At 38.9% G+C, this 25313-nt stretch overlaps 1 protein-coding gene and 1 long non-coding RNA gene across 3 annotated transcripts in view; one reads left to right on the forward strand and one right to left on the reverse strand.

The window, feature by feature from the left end:
* The window catches only part of pdhx (pyruvate dehydrogenase complex component X), a 43778-nt gene that overhangs the window by 16118 nt on the left and 2347 nt on the right, over nt 1-25313 (forward strand). The window contains exons 4-9 of one of the 2 annotated variants that reach the window (XM_083547576.1): nt 4131-4342; nt 8641-8739; nt 18160-18340; nt 19405-19552; nt 20726-20784; nt 23848-24006. In XM_083547576.1, coding sequence (XP_083403702.1) covers nt 4131-4342; nt 8641-8739; nt 18160-18340; nt 19405-19552; nt 20726-20784; nt 23848-24006 — 858 coding nt within the window. The remainder of the gene's footprint in view (nt 1-4130; nt 4343-8640; nt 8740-18159; nt 18341-19404; nt 19553-20725; nt 20785-23847; nt 24007-25313) is intronic. The other variant, XM_083547577.1, reaches the window with a different exon arrangement.
* LOC310729436 lies at nt 21027-23619 on the reverse strand. Its single transcript, XR_014534562.1, has 2 exons — nt 22167-23619; nt 21027-21609 (listed from the first exon to the last, which is right to left on the reverse strand). It is a non-coding gene; the product is annotated as an uncharacterized lncRNA (long non-coding RNA).

Below are 25313 nucleotides of genomic sequence, written 5' to 3' on the forward strand. Positions count from 1 at the left end.
AATGGTTTGAGGAAAGGTGAAGACGATATACCCTCCATACTTCCCAGATCAGTCTGATTAAACATCTGTGGAATTTGCTGAACAAACAAGCCTGATCCATGGAGGCTCCAACCTAAGGGGCTGTTGATTATGTGTTAGTGCCTGTTACCACATCACACCATCAGAGTGTTTTGGCGTCATTGCCTCGACAGGTTAAATGTGTGTTTGTTCTCTCTGGTTAAAGTAAAAAAATTTGCTCTGGAGAGGAGCATCTGCCAAATGCTCTTTCTGTAATCTGTCCTACAGCCGGATTTCAAGTCTTTATAGTGTTGTCTATAAAGTCAGGCCATAATGGAAAAGAAAATACACGGAAAACATAGAAAGAAAAATACTTGAGTTGTGGTGCGTTTGGCATCTTTAAGATGATGGATGACGTGTACAAATTCCCTGTCAAATGGCAGACTGTAAATTACTTCTATAGAACCACTCGCAGCAGCTTAGAAACATTGCAGAATAAAGTATTTCATAATCCCCCATGGTTTTTTTATTGTGATTTTAACAAAAATACCCCACAGTGTAGCTTTTAAGACCATGCAACAGATTATTCCCACTCAGGTTTATTGAGATTACTGATACATTATAGAGAAATTGTTATGATGATCACTGGGTCTGCCCCGCAGTAACAAAAAAGCTTATGAATCTCATAAAAACCAAATTGAAGAATAGGTATTTTCTTTATTACGGGCAGCCCTGAGGTGCATAACTTGTCTCACACATTATTTGTTTTTGAATTATTCACAAAAATCAGAGGCAGCGTTGCTGTAAATTTCCCAGAAGCCCACCTCACTGTTAGTCTGCCTAGTAACAAGCACTGGGGTGTTGGGTTCATGGCAGCCTTTGACACTTCTCTGACCTGATCAATGTGCCTGGTGTAGTTTTTATAAAGAAGCCAACCCACCTCCTCCTATAGTGTCATGCGTGTGGTCTCGGTGTGTAGAGGGTTATGAATACACACAGATCTGGTACTAGTGAAGCACCATTTCTCTCATTGCTTACATTGATACTGAAAACATACGCTGTTTCTGTTAGAGCTTAGCGCATGTCTCTCTTAACCTTTCAATCTACGTGGATAAGGTGAAACAAAAAGAGAAAAAGGCAGGTGCTAGTTTGCAGCTTTCAAGTTCATCCAAGCGATGGCAGTGTTGAGCTCTTCATTTCAGCCTGGGTCCAGTAAAGTCTGGTCATCTGTGACGTGAGGAAAAATGGTGGACTTTAGCACTGCCTGATCTAGTGAACACAGTTTTAATCATTATCTATAATCTGTGTAGAAATAATAAATCATTCCACGTTATTTTTTACACCTGAGAAACTGCTAAAACGCCAGAGAACAATCGCAATACCTATACCGTCAGGATCATACTTGGATTCTTCATAAGCAAATCGGGAAATGCCTCAATGTTTTACAGCTACCACAAATACCAAACGTTATCTAAGCTAAGATATTTTAAAATAAGGGGGTTAAAAATATGTGCACGAGTACTGAGCTCTGCGAGTGTCTGGGAGTTATTGTTAGAATAATGGCAGCTGAATTTCCCTAGTCACATGACAACTACTACTATGATGGCAAACACTGTCTTGCTGTTGAAATCAACCAGTTGTCCTGCTGGAGCTTATAGTCCCTTGGGTTGTCCTATGGAGGGAAGCTGGCCAAATATGAGAGTATGTTCTGCAACTGCCAGTAGGGCAGCTGGAAGGCAGAATTCTTGCCAAAAGAAGTTGGAAGCGTGGGCTTTGCCACTGGATTTCTGTCCAAAGCACATGATGTGGGTCTTGTGGATTTTGAGCAACAAAGAGCCAGCCATATTCTTACCAAAATGTCGGAGAAACACCTTAAGATAGTTGCAGCACAAGACAAAAAACCATGGAGTGAGTTAGCCATCTGAACACAATATGGGTCTGATGAAACTCAGCTGGCATACCTGGAATTCTCAGATGTTGCAGCTCTTTCAGAAACACTTTATGGCAAAAGCAAACAACTTAGTCCTCCGTTTTGCTGTTATAAAAACCTCCATTTCTCTTTCCACTAGATTTTGGAACACGGCTGTATCTGATTTACCTGTTCAGCCACAAGAGCTTTAGTGAGTTCAGGTCCTCATATCGGAGGGATTGTTCCAGTTTTTCCCAGATGTATGCAGGGGGGAGGGTGTCAGTGCTCTGTGAAGGACACTTGTGTTTTTGCACACCAACTTTGACAACCCTTGTCTTTTTGCACCTCGCGATGTGTATTTGGGCATTGTCCTGTGGAACATGTTTGGGCCTCTTGGTAGCAGTTTGGAAAAGGCTCATGTGTGTTATAGTCTGGTGTCCACATACTTTTGCCGATTATTTCTTGACACCCGAGTCTGGCTTTAGTACATTGTATTAAGCATAGCAGACTAAGCTTCTGAACCTTCTCAATAGAAGAACTATTGAAGTACCATATCAGCACTGTGTTAGTAACTTTAATTAAATCAATCGTTTTATTGAAATCAGTCACCAACGCAAACGGGTTTAACCGTGCAAATGTCTTGTCAAGTTCTGCAGCTGAGAAAGTCACTGTAAATGCTTCAGAGTAATTATTGTTTATTATTGATTATATGTTGTTGGTTTATATTTGTGTTTTTACCAACCCCACCGAAGTCTGTGGATTTTCTACCTCCTATGTGGCAGCGTGTTCTTTCTGTTTTCCTGACTAGCTTATTGTAAGTGCTTGCATAACTCTTAGTGCACATGGCTAGAAATGAACAAAAGAAAATCATTGCATAATGGGGCTTTTATTAGGCTTTTTCATTGTCGGTTTCTAAGCAAATACGCTGCACTTCCAACTAACAAAAGAATTCCTTCAAAATCAGAGACAGGAAGTCTGCAAAGCATTGTCTGAGTTCTCTTGACCCATCATCCACGTCTTCATGGCACGTGTATAATACGTTACATTTAACTGACATGTATTCATGCTCTGTAGTACAGCAGTGACAGTCTAAAAATGTCTTCATACATTCCACACTTAATTCTATTGCCCAGAACGTTTCAGCACAAGTCGATTTGAGTAAAAGACTTTTATTTCTAATTTCCCAAGTGTTTAGCATCTTCTGCTGCATCTAATATGAAATTGAATGTGATTTTAGTTGCTGGTTGTTTGGAGTAAAAAAGAAAATGCTATAAAGATTTATCTGTTCAGATATTGTTTTTTATGTATGTCCGTTTTATGCATATTTATGCTTAACCTATGCCTTAATATTAATTGTACAGTTAAGTAATCAGTTTCTACTTCCTAGATATGGATCATCTGATAATTTAGACTCACACAGTTACAAACCAAGAATTTGCCGATTTTGCTGTAAATAACCAATGTGTACAATTGATTTTTAGCCAACCTGCACCTTTAACTGTGTGATTCAATAATGAATTATGTCCATCTGTTCTTAGTTATGACTTGTTTTTACTTTGGTAGAACTGCGCCCTTTGGAGGAATGATGACTCAGTTGCCATGCAGCCTTTCTTCAATGAATCTCTTTTATACTTTCCTTTAAACCCACGTTCATACTTTCACTGGCTCAATCACAAGCTTTCGAATAAACAGCACAGGAAGCGCCCGTCTGACTGATCTATTGGTTTAGTCCTATCGTACATTAATGTTTGTCCCTATTTATATACAGGGAGTGTTTGGAAATCTAAGCAATGGATTGTCTGTGCAGAACAAAAGAATCAAGATCCCATTAACACCTGGTTTTTAATGCATCTTTTTTGTGTCTGGATTTTTTTTTTTTGTTTAATCATAACCATTTTTTTATAAGTTTAGAAGTAGTGAAATTTAAATGACTATCTTAAATAATCTCTTTATCTTGAGGGTAAGGAGGGTGTAGGTTGTTGTGATTTTTGTCATGTAAGAGAAGTTTGTTTGTATAAATATCCATTGGTTTTTAAATGAGTATTTTTTAAAGTTTCTGATCCGTCATTAACAGTGGAATTGCACTGACTAGCTAATGCTCTGCATAAGTTCTTTAATAACTTACGTTTTTTTATCATTAGTTTTAAGATGATCTCTCTCTTTCTCTTTCTCTCTCTCTCTCTCTCTCTCTCTCTCTCTCTCTCTCTCTCTCTCTCTCTCCCAGGTGGAGGACGGTAGTAAAAATGTGCGTCTAGGTACTCTCATTGCTTTGATGGTTGAAGAAGGGGAAGACTGGAAACAAGTGGAAATTCCTCCTCTCCTCTCCTCCCAACCTGCTTCAAGTCCTCCCCCACCATTAGCTGCACCTCCCTCCCCAGCACCTGTTACACCACCCTCCAGAGCTGCACCTGTTATTGGACCGTATGTAATGCCCAAGTCACACTACACAATTTCCGCAGTCCTTAATATAAACATGAGCTGTTTTATACTACAGGATTTGGACAGGAAAGCATTTCCATACATTATAGAATGCTGAGGCATAATTCTGAATATGTTTACATTTAAAGAAGCCATGGCTGGACCCTGATTAGATCAGAGAAGTTGAGATTGGATTTTGCACACCTCCTATTGCATTTACCACTGTGGTGATAATTTTTTCAAGACATAGTCTGAAGCAAATATCTTTCATTGAAGTCAAGAATATCAGGCTCATCATTTTTCCGATTAGCATGGCCTCAGCTTGAAGTCTGCCATATTGAAATGTAGACTTCCATATACACTGCCCATCCAAAGAAAATGTCACCACTCAGATTTAACTAAGCAATTAGCTAAGATATTAGATAATTACTGCATGAATGATTGTTTCAGTTGGCAACAAGTTATTTAACCCTAACTGATACAGTGAGTAGCTTCTCATTTCTTAAACAACATCCAGTGGTCGTGGAAAAGATGTTGATCTGTTTCAGAAGAGTCAAATTAATGGCATGCATCAAGCAATAAAAACATCTTAGGAGATCGCTGAAACTACTAGAATTGGATTAAGAACTGTTCAACACATTATTAAAAACTGGAAGGATAGTGGGGAACCATCATCTTCAAGGAAAAAATCTTGAATTATTGTGATCAGCGATCAGTTAAACATTTGGTAAAATCAAATAGTAATAAAACAACAGTAGAACTCATGGCGATGTTTAAAAGTGAAAGTAAGAGCATTTCCACATGTAAAATGTGGATTGATTGGGACTCAACAGCTGTGTAGCCTTAAGAAAACCACGTATCAGTGAGGCTAATCGGAGAACAAGGCTTCAATTTGCTAGGGAGCATAATGATTGGACTCTGGAGCAATGGAAGAAGGTCATGTGGTCTGATGAGTCCAGATTTACCCTGTTCCAGAGTAATCGGTGCATCAGGGTAAGAAAAGAGGCGGATGAGTACAAGCCTGTGGGGGCAGTACTATGATCCGCGGTTGCTGAAGTTGGTCAGGCGTGGGTGAGACATCATTTTCACACATGGAACGGCCACCATAGAGTCCAGACCTTAACCCCATTGAGAATCTTTGGGATGTGCTGGAGAAGACTTTGCACAGCGGTCCGACTCTCCCATCACAAATACAAGATCTTGGTGAAAAATTACTGCAACTCTGGATGGGAACAAATATTGGTTTTTTTTGGACGGGTGGTATATTAAGGGGTAGGGTGTTTGTAATCAAGCTACTGTTGCAGCGTAATAACCTGCAATGCTTTACAAAAAGCTTTCTAGCTGTTTGAGGGTTTTCTTTTTATATAGTTTTTCTTTTGCTCCTGCAGACTGGTTATTGCAGTTATACTGTATATGGAATTATATTGGGTTACACAATGGTGGTATTAGCTTACTACTTATTACTACCGATGACAAACATTATACTTAAGAGTTCGAGTGATATTTGCCTAGCATTACAGTGTTAGTTATGATATGTAGTTGATTTTGCTTTGTTGAGATTAAACGGGAAATATAGCCTAATCATTTTTTTATTTTTTTGTTTGTGTATTTGTTTAATTGTTGTGTTCAAACTGAAATTCCAAATCATCCATGAGCAATAGCGAAGTGAGCAAATTTGGCCGTGCTGTCCAGTTGGGAAGGATGGCATACTGTCTCTTCCTTGTCAATCACAGCGACATTAATTATTCGTGGCCATCTGTTAGCTCGTGTATGCGTAAAGGGCTAGATAGCACTTTCTTCAGAGTGATGTGAAGCAGTTTGAGAAGACAGTTGACTGCCATCATATGTCTCTGAAGAGGCGTGTGTTAGCCTTTACCTCTTCCCGGTTGAGGAGAACTGGATAGTGGCAGAGAACATGTGGAACAATCTTAGTAAATTTGATTGGACAAAAACCTATTTGTATCGGGTGGATTTTACGGTTATATAGACTATTTCAACGGCCATTCGTTCATGTGAGGAAGTGACATCTTTGTAGCGATGGGAAGATCTGGTCATTTTAGTGACTCGTCTCTTTAAATCTTGTTCATCAAAATGAACCAATCTTTTATTGAGTAATTTACTTCATTTCATTCCTTTTATCCTTTAAGTACCTTCATAGTGTAGTATGTCACGTGACAAAAAGGCGAACGATTCGGACCAGAGGACTTGTGGCTACTCGATCCGTACCGGAAACACTATTTGTACTGCACGTGCACAAAATGTGCCTACTTTTTGTCTGAAGTATGTCGAAAGAATTTCCGAAAGTTTGGGGTATTTATAATACTGTACTAATTAAAGCTACCTGATCTGTAAGGGAGTCACTGTTTCCTGTGTAATACAGTGCGTATTAGCATCTATGGGAGTCACGTGATAAAATAACTACTCAAATGTGTTTCCTGTACATAACCTACAGAGAATTTGTGACGCATTGCTCAAGCACGTCCAGTAGAAAACAAACGAATGACTCGACTACTCATTCTGAGTCACAGAAATGAACGAATCATTCACAAACGACTCATCACTACATCTTTGGGCCTTGGAAGTTTCCTGTTAGCAGGATTATACACTATATTGAGAGTTTATTTATACTTGCGATTTGAAATGTCAAAATTAAAACCTGGACCATGCTGTTCATGCTCTCTCAGACCAGGAAATAACTTGCTGTTGGTAATTAAAATTGTGTTTAAATTTCCAAAAAATAAAACGCATGATGCTTGGGATTACAGCAGTGAAGACTGGATGCTGACTAGCGGCTAGAGGATGTCTACTGTTATCAAAAACCAACACATGATGAATTAGAATTTAACATGAAATATTATTATTTTTTTTTTTTTTTTTTTTTTTTAAAGTCACATTGTATTGTATTGCATGCACCTTCTTGTTTATTTGTGCGCACTCAAACCCAAAAAGAATGACAGCACATGGCTACACACCTTACCTAATCTAAACACAAACGTTTCAAAACGTATAAAATAATTATGTACGCAATACATAAATACACAACACAACAATTAATTTAGTAATGCGCACGTGTTATACGCTAGCTTCACTGTTCTTACCCGGGTTCCTTAAGCTGATCCGTTTATCGCCACTGCAGTTCAGACACCGGCAAGGAGCTCAGGAGATCACAACACTTGGTTTATTGAACATCAGGAGGTGAAACTCGTACATTTGCCACAGCGGAATAAACAGTGCATCCCATTTCTTTCTCAACACTCACAACTCCCGTTTTCCGTCATATCACTGTTCTCATGCTATTATACTCAGATCTTATTTAAAATTGTAGTGCATTATTTATAACCTTAAATTTCACTCTCTAATAGAATTTAGTTACCAATGAGATATTTTTATTTTTTTATTATTATTATTATTATTATACTTCGGCATAAAGACTTACATGCAAGTGCACTAATAACTTCCACGGTAACCATGGCAACGAAAAACCAGAAGATATTTTTGACAGCGTTTGACTTGTTTCAACCTTCACCAAACACAAGATAAACATCATCCACACCGCATGACTAAATTCAGACTACGATTAATCTTTACCAGTCCCCTCGTGTAGACGCACTCGCCCTCAACCAGATAATAATTCACGTCTGGAGACGATACTGCAGGTAAACGTTTAATGTTCGGAGTGAAAAGTTGTCGTCTGATGTCTTGGTAATTCTACGTCTTTTTTTTTTTTTTTTTTTTTTTTTTTTTTTTTTTTTTTTTTTTTTTAGCGTTTCTAAATATCTTAGCTGTTCTGTTTTACTTAAAAAGTGAAACTTAAAATTTCTAGTCAGTTTGTTTCAGCAGGTCCGTGCACTAAAAACCGTGTCACCGGAAATGCTTTAGGACCAGACACCATCACAGTATCATCGCAACGCGTTTGGTATTGTTTACATCCTTGAAATGGTCTATAAAAGCACCTCTTTGAGTTCCCTTTTTTGTTGTTGTTTTTTAAAGAGACAAAAAGCTTTGCCATTAAACCAAATTTTTGCTAGCTTCTCCTAAATACTGCCAACCATTAAGCTATTAACACTACTAATGTTACACTAAATTAAACAGAGATTTATAATGGCCTTTAGAGATGAAAATACCTCAGTATAATGTTTCTACTCAACCAGTCAATTGAATAATATTAAAAACTAATAAATTGTCTAAGTGTATAATTCAATAACCATTGCAGCGTCAGTGATTGCTCATACATTTATCATCATCATTAGGATCAATATGCTTTTCCCATCTCCTCTATCTGTTAATTGATTTTGTATGTTTGTTTATCTTCTCAGGTTGCGGTTGAGTCCTGCTGCAAGACATATTTTAGACACACATGGTTTGGATCCTCACTTAGCTACAGCCACTGGACCACGGGGGCTCATCACTAAAGAGTGAGTATAGAAAAGGACACATATTTGCACACAAAGAGAGGAGGGGTTTGTGTGTTAATCCTGGGGTCTGTATTAATCGTGGTGTTGTTGTGGGCTTTGTCTCCGAGGAGGTTGTTTGAGCTAGCAGAACGTCTGATATAAAAACAAAAAGAAAAAGGCAGACAGAGACGTGCGTCTTGGGATCCCTGCGCACGTTTCTAATGCACTCTCTCTGCCACTGGAGGCGAGAAAGAATGCCTGCTACATTGACCGGCATCCTCATTAGCAACATGGGTTACCATAGCAACCCCATCTCCCTGCTTCCTTACAAAAACAGTGGCCATGCTGTGTGTGGTTATGTTTTTGAGTACAAAAGAGAGGCTAGGCAACCTTACACACGCACTGTATTACGTGAAGTCTGTTTGGGGAAAGTAGTTAATGGTAAACAGAGGCTTGTAAAAAATAAAATAAAACACACAGGGGGACTAGATTTTAGTGCTAATATGACATTTTTATTATAGTTTTTTTTTGGGGGGGTGGTATAATCAAATTTTCTGAAATATTGTGCAATACTTTTGCTTACTGTAAAATCCATATTTTTTAATCCATATTAGTTTTGAATTGCTCAAGCCTTGTGTGTACAAAATGTCATGGCACAATCAGTAGAACAAAATGTGTAATTTTTCTATGCGATTGGGCAGAGAGGGGAAACGCAATGACTCAAGGTCATTTAAGACCATAGCCTTGTTCCCTGTCTTTTGAAGAGAGATCATATCTGCATATCCGTACATAGCGACACAACTGCAGACAATATTTTCCTGTCTTTATCTTCATGACCCTCTGTTTATCACTAAATATGTTCTCCCACATGTGTTGTGCAAGTTTATCGGATAATATTCTCGGGAGAGCAGCCTCCTTGTTGCTCTGAGTGTGCAAAATTGCATGGCAACATGGCACAGTGCATTTGGATGAGGTCACCCACGATTACGTAATCTTTTCAAAGAAAGGGGAGGGGGCATTGAGGGCATTCATTTTCGAAAAAGAAAAAAAAAAAAAAAACGAGTTACATGTGCAGTGTGTTTTGCTTGCATGCAAAATAGTCCCAATATCACATCATTTGAATTTATACCAGTTTGTGTAAAAGCTGATCGTACTGTACTCTTAGTTGGAACTTTTCAGTGGGACTAATTAAAGCACTTGTCCCTCCCCAGAAAACCTGCGGGATTTCCCACAAACTGTGAGGCATGGTTTAAAATAACAAGTCTCTCACAGAATTACAGTGTGTGTAGGCTATGGCACACCAATGACTATGCTTTGTTCTATGGAAATAATACAAACAGTGGCATTTAAATGTTAGGGGTGTTCAAAAAGACATTTTTACAGGGTTCACAAAAGATTGTTAAATTAGCCCTAAACAAATGATTAAGTAAGATATAGAGTTAATATTGTACCAAAATGAAACCCAGCCATTAGGGGGGCACAAGCCAGTGTACTCTTAGTGCCGGTCCCAAGCCCGGGTAAATGGGGAGGGTTGCGTTAGGAAGGGCATCCAGCGTAAAACATGTGCCAAATCAAATATGCGGATCACAAATGAGAATTTCATACCGGATCGGTCGAGGCCCGGGTTAACAACGACCGCCACAGGTATCGTTAGCCGACAGGGTACCGGTGGAAATTGGGCTACTGTTGGCCGAAGGAGGAGAAGGAGAGGAGGAAGACGTCTACAGAGACGGCAGGAAAAGGAGCAGTGTAGGAGAGTAGAGGTTCGGGTTGGTACTTTAAATGTTGGTACTATGACGGGTAAAGGGAGAGAGATAGCTGATATGATGGAGAGGAGAAAGGTAGATGTGTTGTGTGTTCAGGAGACCAAGTGGAAAGGGAGTAAGGCCAGGAACATTGGAGGTGGGTTTAAACTGTTTTACCATGGTGTGGATGGGAAGAGAAATGGTGTAGGGGTGATTCTGAAAGAAGCATACAGTAAGAGTGTAGTGGAGGTGAAGAGAGTTTCTGATAGGGTGATGATCGTGAAGGTGGAAGTTGAAGGGATGATGATAAATGTCATCAGTGCCTATGCTCCACAAGTTGGCTGTGAGATGGAGGAGAAAGAAAGATTCTGGAGTGAATTAGATGAAGTGGTAGATGGTGTACCTAGGAAAGAACGATTGGTGATTGGGGCAGACTTTAATGGGCATGTAGGTGAAGGGAACAGAGGTGATGAGGAGGTGATGGGTAGGTATGGTTTTAAGGAGAGAAATGTGGAAGGGCAGATGGTGGTAGATTTTGCTAAAAGGATGGAAATGGCAGTGGTGAACACGTATTTTAAGAAGAAGGAGGATCATAGGGTGACGTATAAGAGTGGAGGAAGGTGCACACAGGTGGATTATCTTCTGTGTAGGAGATGCAACCTGAAGGAGATTGGAGACTGTAAGGTGTTGGCGGGGGACAGTGTAGCTAGACAGCATCGGATGGTGGTCTGTAGGATGGTTTTGGAGGCGAAGAAGAAGAGGAGGAAAGTAAGGTTTGAAAGAAGAATAAGATGGTGGAAACTGAAGGAGGAAGAGTGTAGTGTGAGGTTCAGGGAAGAGGTCAGACAGGGGCTTGGTGGTGGTGAAGAGGTGCCGGATGATTGGGCAACTACTGCAGGAGTGATGAGGGAGGCAGCTAGAAAAGTACTTGGTGTGACATCTGGAAATAGAAAGCAAGACAAGGAGACGTGGTGGTGGAAAGAGGAAGTGCAGTAGAGCATTAGGGGAAAGAGGTTGGCAAAACAGAAGTGGGATCGACAGAGTGATGAGAAGAGTAGGCAGGAGTACAAGGAGATGCGGCAGCAGGTTAAAAGGGATGTGGCGAAAGCCAAGGAAAAGGCATATGAGGAGCTGTATAAGAGGTTGGACACTAAGGAAGGAGAAAAGGATTTATACCGATTGGTCAGGCAGAGGGACCGAGCTGGGAAGGATGTACTGCAAGTTAGAGCAATAAAGGATGGAGAGGGAAATGTGTTGACTAGTGAGGAGAGTGTGTTGAGAAGATGGAGGGAGTATTTTGAGCAGCTGATGAATGAGGAAAATCAGAGAGAGAGAAGGTTGGAGGATGTGGAGTTGGTGAAGCAGGATGTAGATAGGATTAGTAAGGAGGAAGTGAGAGCAGCGATTAAGAGGATGAAGAATGGAAAGTCGGTTGGACCAGATGACATACCGGTAGAAGCGTTTAGATGTTTAGGAGAGATGGCAGTGGAGTTTTTAACCAGATTGTTTAACAGGATTCTGGAAGGGGAGAGGATGCCTGAGGAATGGAGAAGGAGTGTGCTGGTACCGATCTTTAAGCATAAGGGAGATGTGCAGACCTGCAGTAACTACAGGGGAATTAAGTTGATCAGTCACACCATGAAGTTATGGGAAAGAGTAGTGGAAGCCAGGCTGAGAGAAGAGGTGACCATCTGTGAGCAACAGTATGGTTTCATGCCGAGGAAGAGCACCACAGATGCCTTATTTGCTTTGAGGATGTTGATGGAGAAGTATAGAGAAGGACAGAAGGAGCTGCATTGTGTATTTGTGGATTTAGAGAAAGCGTACGACAGGGTGCCGAGAGAGGAGTTGTGGTATTGTATGAGGAAGTCAGGTGTGTCAGAGAAGTATGTGAGGGTGGTGCAGGACATGTATGAGGACAGTGTGACGGCAGTAAAGTGTGCAGTAGGTACGACAGACTGGTTCAGGGTGAAGGTTGGACTGCATCAAGGATCGGCCCTGAGCCCTTTCCTGTTTGCAGTGGTGATGGACAGGTTGACGGACGAGGTCAGACAGGAGTCTCCCTGGACTATGATGTTTGCAGATGATATTGTGATTTGTGGTGAGAGTAGAGAGCAGGTTGAGAAGAGCCTGGAGAGGTGGAGATATGCGCTGGAGAGAAGGGGAATGAAAGTCAGTAGGAGTAAGACAGAGTACATGTGTGTGAATGAGAGGGAGGGCAGTGGAGTGATGCGGTTGCAGGGAGAAGAGGTGGAGAAGGTGGAGGAGTTCAGGTACCTGGGGTCAACAGTGCAAAGTAATGGAGAGTGTGTTAGGGAAGTAAAGAAAAGAGTGCAGGCAGGGTGGAGTGGGTGGAGAAGAGTGACAGGAGTGATTTGTGATAGAAGAGTATCTGCAAGAATGAAAGGGAAAGTTTATAGGACTGTGGTGAGACCTGCGATGTTGTATGGATTAGAGACAGTGGCATTGAGTAAAAAACAGGAGGTGGAGCTGGAGGTAGCAGAGCTGAAGATGTTGAGGTTTTCGTTGGGAGTGACGAGGATGGACAAGATTAGAAATGAGTTTATTAGAGGGACAGCACATGTAGGATGTTTTGGTGACAAGGTGAGGGAGGCGAGATTGAGATGGTTTGGACATGTGCAGAGGAGGGACATGAATTATATTGGTAGAAAAATGCTGAAGATGGAGCCACCAGGTAGGAGGAAAAGAAGAAGGCCAAGGAGGAGGTTCATGGATGTGGTGAGGGAAGACATGCAGGTAGTTGGTGTAAAAGAGGCAGATATAGAGGACAGGGTGGTATGGAGACGGATGATCCGCTGTGGCGACCCCTAATGGGAGCAGCCGAAAGAAGAAGAAGAAGAAGAAGAAGATTGTACCAAAATGACCTTTGATGTTGCATTGGAAAAAGTAAAAATACAAATAAATAACTATGATCCTAGAAGCAAATCCTAGTAGAACTTAAGTTTACATGGCAGATTCTTCCTTGCAACAGTGGCAGCTTCAGCCTTTTAAGAAATATTTATATATCAATAAAGTCCTTCTTTTCAATCCAGCAATCAGTGTAGATGAAAGATTAACACACAAAGAGAACAAGTGAAAAATTCAACATGACTAGTGTATTTAAGAAAAGAATAACAACCAAAAGAAGAGCATGATAAACTCTATACAGATAGTCACTCAAGCTCTGTGGTCCTGTAACCACATGATTGAGTTTCTCAGTGGGCTTGTTTGGGTGTAGCATCAGAGCTTACTCATATAACTCCAGGTCACTTATTATTCCAGGTTGTGATCATGCTTGAGCATGTCTGTGTCGGTTTGCTTGTGTCCTGACATAGCCATTAGGTGTGGTACATAGAAAACTCACATTGGATGTTCATCCATTTCCCCTTTTTGTTTGGTCATTAAGACTTGTTTTTTTTGTTGTTGTTAGTTTTTTTGCTTTAACTCTCAACTCTCACTAAAAGATTTTTGCCTCTATGGATTATATCTACGACTTTCTGTAAAAAAAAAAAAAAAGGCTGCTTACTGGGTGTCCATGTTGCTGTGTTTATGCTTTTGAGATTGTGTACTCTCTGATTGCTTTCTCTGTCACCTGGGGGATTCCCACCATCTCCAAACAATGATGGACAATTATATCAACAGCAAGCAAGCAAGGAGAGGAAATGGAGGAAACAAGAGAGTGTGTGTTTGTGAATCGAGACCGTGAGGCCACCTGGCTGACACTGAAAGGCTTAATGTGTATAGAGAGCAAAGTTCGCAGTGCACTTGGCTATAACAAGAGAGCTAAAAGGGAGCTGCACACCTGATTCCTGTCCATCATGACCTTCGAAAACCATGTGCTCACTGATCCATTTGCCACTTTACTCCCATTGCCTTCTAGCTCGATTTCTACCTCTTACACCTTTCCTTTTGAAATACCTTTCATGTTATTCTGCCAGTAAGTGCAGGATTATTCCAAGTCAGTATTGCCTTTTCTTTTCTTTTCTTTTTTTTTTTTTTTTTTTTTTTTTAGGAGAGATGTGCTTATTCTCTCAGCTCTGAAAATCCCATTAATAGCATGCTGTATTTCAGAATTAATATCTTCTAGAAATCTTCCCTTAAGTGAAATAGGCCAGTTTAATTAAACTTCTTAGGATTGCAAAACAATGTTGGCCTGGGGATCTGTACAGCTTGCATTTTAAGTGTTGATAAATGTCATAAGTGCTCTTATTGTAGAAGACTCTCTGGTAAATAGGATTGCAATTCTACGTTTTCTGGTAGAATATAATACCATACGGTCTGATGGGTTTATGCATAATATAAAATTAAATCATATTAAATCTTTTCATTTTGGGGGAATGTGGGCAAATAAAGTCTGATGTTGGTCAATATATAAGAATGGTCATAATGATAAAACCGTTTAGAAATTAGAATAAGTAGCAATTGTGCTAGGCTAATAAAAGCCTAGCGTAATTGTTAGGCATTTACCGTAATCTCTGGACTATTAAGCGCACCCAAATATAAGCCGCACCAACTGGATTTTTCAAAGATTTTTGTTTTGAACATAAATAAGCCGCACCTGTCTATAAGCCGTGTCTACACTAAAATTAATGAACTTTACACAGGCTTTAATGAAAGACAGTGTCTGTTACACGGCTTGTATCTAAACAGTAGCCTACCAAGAAAGTCATTGTTCACTGTCTTCCTCCTTCCTTTCACAACAATTTCTCTCGGGAGTTTTTCTTCTGGCATCGTCGTGCGTTTAAAAGTCACCATTGGTGAATCTTTTCTCCCGATGCCGTGCAGCTCAGAACACAGGTGAAGTGCGTTTTTTTCATGCCCGGTTGTTTTCAGTGTGACAAATAATTCGCATTTCCTGTTTACAGTCCGAGTGCGCGATTTAATATAAAGAATTTCATTGGTTCACCTGAACCCGTTCAGCAATTTCATTGGTCTAATGTTATGGGGCGCAGTTTTTTGTCTTGAAGTTTGTGAAACCGGGAAAAACACGGGAAAAATCCATAAATTAGGTGCTTTGTTGTTTAAGCCACAGGGTTCAAAGAGTGGGGGAAAAAAGTAGCGGCTTCTAGTCCGGAAAATACGGTACATAAGAGCGAAAATGAATGAATCTTTTATTTATATACCATTCAGACAAAAGAATGTTGGAACATGGCTTAAGATGTAAACATACTTTTTAATCATAATCGATAACCACATTGTTCACCATCATTAGTCGTTATTTGTCAGCATCTTTTAATCACACTTAGGAAGACGTCTGTTCCAAAGGTGTAAATGAACCATTAAGAACATTGTTTGCTTTTCCAAACCCTTCACATTATGTAAGACAATTTCTCACGTTGGGTGGCAATTTAGTGAAACCAGTTGGTGTGTGTGCAGTCATGTGTTTAACATGTTAGTTGATCATTTGCTTTTACTGCAGTCTCACATGGCTGTTTAATATGATGAGTCTGATTTGAAGCAGTCAGCTTTGAGAATGGGTGAAAGTGACAGCTGTCTTGTTGAACCGATCTCATGAAATAAAATCTGGTGCAAACATTCGAACTCGCAACGCATGCTTTTGAGACAGGCGGCTTTGAGGCAGCTTTAAATATTTTAAAGAATAGCTGGTCATACAATATTTTTTGGAGCAAAGTAACTTGGTTACAAAATGTGCAAAACAAGTTAGTTCCTGTAGTCACTTACATTGTAACAGCTATGAACGGTCATTCCGTCACCAGCTTCCTGTTCTGTTTTTACTTGTTTTTAATAAGACATAACACATTTGGTCATTTTAGCAAGAAATTGGAAATTTAAAAAAGCCCCCTGTAGGGAAAACTCTCCCAGATTGAAAAATGTACTGTGTTACTAAGCAAATAAACAAACATCGCATAAAAAGCTTTATATCAGTAATGCACTCATAACAACAGTTTTTAAAAATCGATTTGTTATTAAGCTTTGATTGTGTGGTGTGTACAGCATACATGTTCCTGTCTATGAGATATGTTGTCTTACAAATGATAGCAAGACTAAGCGCATTAATTACAACCCCAGTTCCAAAAATGTAGGGACACTGTGTACAATGTAAATAAAAACAGAATGCATGGATTTACAAATCTCATTAACCAATATCTTATGTCCCATCTTTTTTTAAACGTGTTGCAGCCATTATTTTTATCCGCAAAAAATAGTACATTTCCTCAATTTAAACATGTTTTCTATGTTCTACTGTGAATAAAATATGGGTTTTTATACAGTGTCCCAATATTTTTCAGAATTGGGGTTGTATAAACCTGTTGAATTTGAATTAATGCTGGAACTGCTTTCTGAGCTGCTGTTATAGAAAATTGGTTCTGTGGAGTATGAGTATTTTATTTCCTGTACTAAGGATGCTTGACAGAATATGGATATTGACACATTTTTAAGTTCTAGCTTGAGGCCAGTTGTTCTAATAGAAATTGTGTGTGTGTGTGTGTGTGTGTGTGTGTGTGTGTGTGTGTGTGTGTGTGTGTGTGTGTGTGTGTGTGTGTGTGTGTGTGTGTGTGTGTGTGTGTGTGTGTGTGTGTCTACTCAGACAGTATCTTTCTTAACTGAAATGTAAGACTTCTCAGACCTTAAAGGCTTATGTTTATTTCTGGGTAATAATAAAAACATTGGCACTCCATGCTGAGATTAAAGTCCAGTCCAAGGCTTTATTTAAGACCTGACTATAACTCATAATAAACTCTTTGTGTTGACCTTCCTGTGTGTTTTCACACATTTTTGTATGAATAGTTTGCTGATTTTCAGTGATCTCAGTGCGACGGAAGACTTTGGATAATGTCGATATCCCATATTGTTGATTTTAGTAATAACATTACTACATTGTTGATGTTTTTGTTGTTCAATTTTGTTGATTCAGTGCTTGCAGTAGGTTTTATAGGTAGGTGAAACTTTTTTTGCAGTTGTGATGGATACTTGTGTTTTATTGTTCTTCTTTCTTTTGTTCCTATTTAATACCTGTGCCTACAATGTATTAAAGGCATGTAAATAAATGTATCATTAGTGTTTACTAATAGTAGTGTCTACTTTGGCGGCTTTACTAATAAAGCTTTTTTTTTAATGATCCTTAGATCAAATTTTTCCCCCTGTAGATATAATCACTATAGAAAATAACCAATTTTCCATTTAAGTGATTATGCGTTCTATGAGTCTGTGATCTTTTGTGTTTATATAATTCAAACTCATGTTCCTCTTTGCTGCTTTCCAAAAGTTAGTTTTAGAAAGGTATATTGAATGGTAGATTATTATGTGTGTGAATGAGTATGTGTATGCAGTGTTGCAGTAGTTTTTATGGACTCTATTTTACCAAAATCATTGACAAAATCGTAGGTCTGTTTGTGCATTTTTAGTGTGTGGGATCATTGAACATGATTTTAAAAGAAAGGGAAAAAAAGTTTGTAAATTTTCCGAACTGCGAATTATTGGGGATTTACTGTGTGTGTGTGTGTGTGTGTGTGTGTGTGTGTGTGTGTGTGTGTGTGTGTGTGTGTGTGTGTGTGTGTGTGTGTGTGTGTGTGTGTGTATATATGTATGTATGTACTGTGTGTGTGTGTATGTATGTATGTATGTACTGTGTGTGTGTGTATGTATGTATGTATGTACAGTATGTGTATATGTATGTAGAGTGTGTGTATATGTATGAAAACGTTTACTCATGTGCCTTGGCTCCTGTGCGCAGAGATGCTCTGAACCTCCTGAAGAAAGGAGACGCCGGTCGGAGAGCAGCCCCATTGACTGCACCTCCTCCAACTACTACTCCCTCACCTCCTCCCCCCTCCCCTCGTGCTCCTCCACCAGTTCCAGTCTCAGGAAGACCTCTTCACCCAGCCATCTCAGTTCCTGGAAAACCTGGAGCTCCAGTAAGTGTCTTTTTTTTTTTAATGATCATCCTAATGTAAAGTATTTCTGTTTTGTCCATTCTAATTTTATTTATATTTTTATAAAAGTCTGTAATATTTATATATTTATACCTACATACACATACATGATTACATTTTTTATGTATTTCTATGAAATTTAGATTTTGAAAGCAATATATGAAATTAATTAATTATTTTCCAAAGAATCTCTTCAGAATAACTTTAAAGCCATTTTTTTTTTTTTTTTTTTTTTTTTTATTTCACTTCCTACGTTTGATCCATGCTGATTGTGTAATGATCACAGGGCATTGTAAAAATCTGCAGTGAAGATAATTTCACTGCATGAGTTGTCTTCAATAATGCTTGAATAATAACTCTTAAATGATACATGAAATGATTAAGCGAGGCAAACTCCAAACTACATTTTGCTCTGTATAACCTGTTTTGTGATATTTCTGTTCAGATAACACTCTCTCCAAGTACCTTGTTCTGGCTTGGTTTAAATAGCACTAGGGAGGAATTAAAAGTTTGTACAGTATCTCTTTTCGGCACATACTGCCAAGGAAATTTTTCCTAAACAAAAACTTCTAAAATCTCTGGCCCGAATGAATAAACCATTTATTTAAAATTGAGAAGGTTAAATTTGTTTTCCCTTTTTGCAAAAATGTGTCAATACTTATTTCTTTGGACAGGCCTCTACATGCAGGTGAACGAGAGGAGGTATATCATTATATTCTCTAAAATTTAAATTGGTGCTTTGTGCATTTAATAACAATATGAACAGTGGAAGGGAAATTTAATGTAATATTATAGTCAATATGCGGTTTTCAGTCTTTCTACCTATTGAACTTGTGTTATTACACCATACTTAATTTGATAACATTTTTCTAAAATAACGTAATCAATGCACTCTGCTCTTGTAAATGATGACTTTACCAGCTTTTTCATTCCGTTTCCCATAGAGCACTAATGCCAGCAAGTCAGTCACTAAGTTACTGTAGAACATTAGAGCATTTAAGTGATTGGCTTTAAGGACACTATTGATGAATCTTTGTGATTTGTAGGGCACCTTCACAGATATCCCAGCCTCAAATGTGCGAAGAGTGATTGCTCAGAGACTAACACAGTCTAAAACAACCATACCTCATGCGTATGCATCAGTGGACTGTGATATGAGTGCTGTGATGCAGCTTCGCAAAGACCTAGCCAAAGGTAGGCTCAGTCAAAGAGAAACGTTTGTTGACTTTACTAAACCCTGTTGCAGGGGAAATAGTGTAAACTAATAATTAAATACGATGACATTTTACTCACCATTTTAAGACCAGAAATCATGAGTACTGAAGTAAAAATCTACTCATTTGTATATCTCTATTAGTTCTTTTCGTACTCCAGGTCACCCTGTTTAATGTCCGTTTTCAGTTTTTAAACATTTCTAAAGTGTCAGGATTTCCAATGTGTCATAACTAACGTTTGTTTTTTTGGAAAGAGCTGATTTTCAGAGTGAAACTTAGTTACTTGTTTCACAACTGTAAATGTTCACTGGCCTGCTTGTTACTTTTACTTCAGCACTTACTATGATTTTTTTTTTATTTTTTTTTTAAATTAAGCATTTATTTTTCCGGTAGTCGCTTTGTCTTTGTCAGGGTTGTGTAGGGCCCAAAGCTAATCCCAGTAACATTGGGCACAAAGTGGGAGAATTCACCCAGGATGGATCAGCAGGGTTTTTGCAGGATGCTATTTATACCCATATGCTCTTTTACACCTGGGGTATTTTACAGTAGCAAGTCCACCCACTTGTATGTCCTTGAAAGGCAGAAAGAAATTAGAGAACATGCCTGAGTACAGCGAGAACATGCTTGCAAGCTTCATACCACCAGTAACCTAAGCTCAGGATCAGGCCACGGAGCTGTGAGGTAGAAATTCTCCAACAGATTTAGCTGGTTCTAGTAGCCTAATTTAAAGTCCTGCAACCCTGACTAAGCATTTACTAAGGACAGGTCTTCGTTTGTTTCTTGTGATTCGTCTTTTTTGCTCTTTAAGCTTCCTTTAAAGTAAAAAAAAAAAATATTTTGAACCAGAGTTCTGTCTGGCGTCTTGTAGAAACTCATTCTCAATGCACTCTAGTCTTTACATGGGCTCTGTGAACCTTTCTAGGATGCTTTGTGTTAATATGCAGTTAAATGCCTTGGGGAAATGTATATATCTTCAGAACATGTACAGATGTTTGTACCACCGCAATCTAGGTGATTATTTTTAAAGTGAACAGAGTTATGTAAAAATTTTCCAAAGTAAAAACCAAATAAACCAAGCATAAAGAGTTTTAATCTCCCAAGGTTATTATTTATTTCTCTCCCTCTCTCTCTCTCTCTTTATCTCTCTTTGTAGAGGAGATCAAGGTGTCTGTCAATGACTTCATTATCAAAGCTGCTGCTGTTGCACTCAAAGTAAGATGACATTTTTACTGCTTTATGACATTTGAAATCACTTTGCCATTTATAATGACAGGTTAAATGTCAATATAGATGCTGATGAATATAAAATGAAAGGTGCTGATTTGCTGCGAGGAGGGAGTAATGTAACATTTAAAACAAAACCTCTGGTTTACAGCTTCCCTGTCCTGAAACTGCTCTTGTAGATCCATTAGGCCTCTTCTATGGCATGATGACAAGCTTTAAAATAGAACTGATTTTAAGTAAGGTCTCTTTCCCTTTTTCTCCATCTGTTAGTCAGAGTAAAGAGGAAATTAGCCAGATGTATGTCACCATCAACAGACAGGCTTTTGAAAATGGGAAGAAAGAGGGGAAAGAAGGGGGAGGGAAAAAAAATCACTATTAAAATCTGATTGTCACCCCATTGTTTAGGAGCTTTCTCTCTTCCTGCCTCTGCCAGCGTACTCGCTGATATCTGTCATAACACCGAGCGTGCCGCTCAGAGCAGCAATATTTTCTTCTGCACAATTCTCGTAGCTTGTCATCTGCTTCCTCTGAGATGGCAGACACACAACTCCGGGATAGTGGAAGTGGAAAACGAGTCTGTAAGCCCTTAAGCACAACATACAATTCAGCTCAATGAGCTTTAGGAATACTGGCTTCAGAGGGCATAGCTCTATTTTTAAGGGCTACCTTAAATATTTAATCATGTATGTTGTTGTACGTTATTGGAATTGTATTATTTAATGATTTTGTGTATGTCTTCAGCAAATTAGTAACACAGAAGTGCTACATCAGTGGATAATATGATTGGAACCTCATTGCCTGACCTCTGTGCATCTACAGTACAGACCAAAAGTTTGGACACACCTTCTCATTCAAAGAGTTTTCTTTATTTTCATGACTATGAAAATTGTAGATTCACACTGAAGGCATCAAAACTATGAATTAACACATGTGGAATTATATATGAAATTATATACATAACAAAAAAGTGTGAAACAACTGAAAAATGTCATATTGTAGGTTCTTCAAAGTAGCCACCTTTTGCTTTGATTACTGCTTTGCACACTCTTGGCATTCTCTTGATGAGCTTCAAGAGGTAGTCACCTGAAATGGTCTTCCAACAGTCTTGAAGGAGTTCCCCGAGAGATGCTTGGCACTTGTTGGCCCTTTTGCCTTCACTCTGCGGTCCAGCTCACCCCTAAACCATCTCGATTGGGTTCAGGTCCGGTGACTGTGGAGGCCAGGTCATCTGGCGCAGCACCCCATCACTCTCCTTCTTGGTCAAATAGCCCTTGATGCCTTCAGTGTGACTCTACAATTTTCAAAGTCATGAAAATAAAGAAAACTCTTTGAATGAGAAGGTGTGTCCAAACTTTTGGTCTGTACTGTACATCTGGAGATGTTCTGAGGCTGACAAGTCATTGCTTGTTGATAGGACATTGTTAACATGATTAATACCAAATAATGAATTTGACCAGATATTATCCTGCAGGGTAAAAAAAAAAAAAAAAAAGGTTGTCACTATAGGCTTGTTTACAAAACAATTGTTCAAAGATTATTTGTACTAGCAAGAAATATTGACTACTTGACTATATTGACTAAATTCAGTCTAGTAGGATTCTAATTGAAACACACTGACCAGGCATAACATTATGACCTTATAACATTATGGCCAGTGAGTGATAACACTGATTATCTCTTCATCATGGCACCTGTTTGTGTTTTAGATATGTTATATTAACAATTTTGGTGTCAATGTTGGCATGTTAGAAGCAGGAAACATGGGCAAGCACTGGACAAGGGCCAAATTGTGATGGTTGGATGAGTGGGTCAGAACATCTCCAAAACTGCAGCTCTTGTTGGGTGTTCCCGGTCTTTAGTGCTCAGTATCTATCAAAAATGGCCCAAGGAAGGAACAGGGGTGAACCGGCGACAGGGTCATGGATGGCCGAGGCTCACTGATGCACGTGGGGAGCGAAGGCCGGCCCGTGTGGGAAGTGAATGCTATTTATGCTCAATGGGCCAGTACTCTTTTTGCAGCAAATGGGGACCAACACCATATTAGGCAGGTGGTCATAAAGTTATGCCTGTTCGAACAATCCCTTTCTTTTATCTTCTTATATATAAATAACCCAATCATTAGTAAAACTTATGATCCACAACACGTCATGCCTGATAGAATGAACAAGTGATTATGATGCTGTCCTCGCACTGCATGCGAATAACAAGCAACTTAAAAAAAAAAAAAAAAAAAAGAAAGAAAAATGAAAGACTTTCATTTTGAATTGTTGCAACATCAGTCGTTTAAAAAGCAGTCTGATGACATGCATTGCAACATGTGTGGAGATTCAGAGTGAAGCATGGCGATTAGTAGATTCTTCTGAATTTCCAAGTGAGGTTCATCCTACAGCAGATACACTGGTAATGATGATATGAAACACAATGGGGTGATATGATGCACTACTGCACTACAGTTATTGTCTAATAACATTGTGTTCTGAACAGACTTATTCCCAATTTGCCACAAATAGTTTTTTTTTCTGTTTTTTTCTACAATAAATACAAATAAAATGTTATGTTTAAATTTGAATAAATATCAGAACAAATTGGACCTGAAATTGATCCTATTGTCATATAGCAGCTATATATAGCAGTGATTCCCTTACTAGCTCCTCTATTCTTAAAATCGGGGTTTTAAAGTACAGCTTGGATGTTTCTGAGAAGCCAGAAAGTACTCTGTACTTCTGTTCTGAAGATTCATAGAAGGCACAAAAACCTGGCTGTTTAAACACCTGACACTTGAGGTGTTTCATAAATATAAATATTATAATAATCTTACTCTCATCAGCTTCACTGTGGATTCTCTGGCTTTCTTGGTTAATTTTCCTGGGGGGTTCTTTGGGTTAGTTGCCAAATGAAATGTATTGAACTAGCACATTAACATAATCCTGTGATTTGACCTAAACACATTGCAGTCTGTGCCATGCTGATATAGAGAATTGATCAATATCCTCTGTGTTCTCTCAGCTTCCTTCCCTGTGTTTTATGCCTAAACTTTGACCCCTCAAACAGGAATTGCCAGAAGTCAATGTGACCTGGTCAGAAGAGGGACCACAAGCGCTGGACTCCATTCATATTTCCATTGCTGTGGCGACCGAGCGTGGCCTCATCACCCCCATCATCAAAGATGTGGCAGACAAAGGCGTGCAGGAGATTGCTGCCAACGCCAAGGTAACGGTCACCATGGCAGCGGCACAGTTTCTAACGTTAATAAGAGACAGTAAAAGGCCGGGTCTGACTGCACACACTGGTGTTTAAAACACCTGAGAGACGATCGTCCGGCTGCTGGGGCAAACGACCTGCTGTGTTCCCGAAAAAATGGGATTCATTTAGCTATGATAAAGTCTGAGGTTCCTTGTCTTTTGTTGTTTTATGTGATGGTACGGATGGTATGGATTGTTTGGATTGTTCATCTTAGGCCTTAGAGGTTTGTAGTATCATAGTGGAAATCAGGTGCAATTTAGGATAACATTCACGCCATTTAGCTGACACCCTTATCTAGAGCGGCGTACAAAAGTGCTTTGTGTTAGTGGAGTTTAAATAAAAAATAAGCATTATTGCTTTAAGACAATTTGCTATTTTATATAGTCATGCAGAGGTCCCACAACAATAATATTTGACTCTGAAGTTTACATCTAGGTCCCACCATATCTCAGGGTACTCTATTCTGTTCCAGCACCTAGCTGGACGTCTGTGTCATTAGCAGTTTTCAGACGACTACTAAAAACCTCTTTAATCTCTTATAGAAGAACTTAAATTAGCACAAAAAAAAACAAAGTTTAAAGACTGATAATATTCATAGTCTGTGTAATTGTGAACCAGTATCAGGATAAGCACTGCTGGTTAGGTGCGAATTCAACCAACTCTGGGAACTACACAAAGCATGTGCACACAGTGCTCATCTCTCCTCCTGAGAAAACAGGGCAGCAGTGACCGCTAAGGACTAGCTATAAACTGATTTATCCTCAACTTACCAGTCTTTCTCCTGCTTCAGATGGCACACAAAATTTGATATGCCTCTGCCTGCATTTGTAATTTGATCTACTTGTTCTGCATATTGCAGCTCTTTCTTTCTTTCTTTCTAGTTAATACGGATGAACAGTAATTTTTTTTTTCCCCTGGGGGAATAAATACATTTTGTTGCTGTGTTTTTATTTATATATATATATATATATATATATATATATATATATATATATATATATATATATATATATATATATATATATATATATATATATATATATATATAAAAGAATATATCTTTCCCAGTGAAAAAGTTCTAATTTAAGGCATTAAAAACTTGAATCGCAGGCATGTGACTCAGTTTGTGGCCCCACATGACATTTTCCAATCTATACATCAGCAAACATTAAATGTTCTTGTATTTCCTTTGAGGAAATATAATGTTTTTAGATGCATTTAGGTTTGTTTCTTTTCACTTCGTTGTGGTCCTGATGCCTCATGAACCACTGTGG

The sequence above is a fragment of the Silurus aristotelis genome, assembly GCF_946808225.1.
Source record: "Silurus aristotelis genome assembly, chromosome: 7".
Lineage (NCBI taxonomy): Eukaryota > Metazoa > Chordata > Actinopteri > Siluriformes > Siluridae > Silurus > Silurus aristotelis.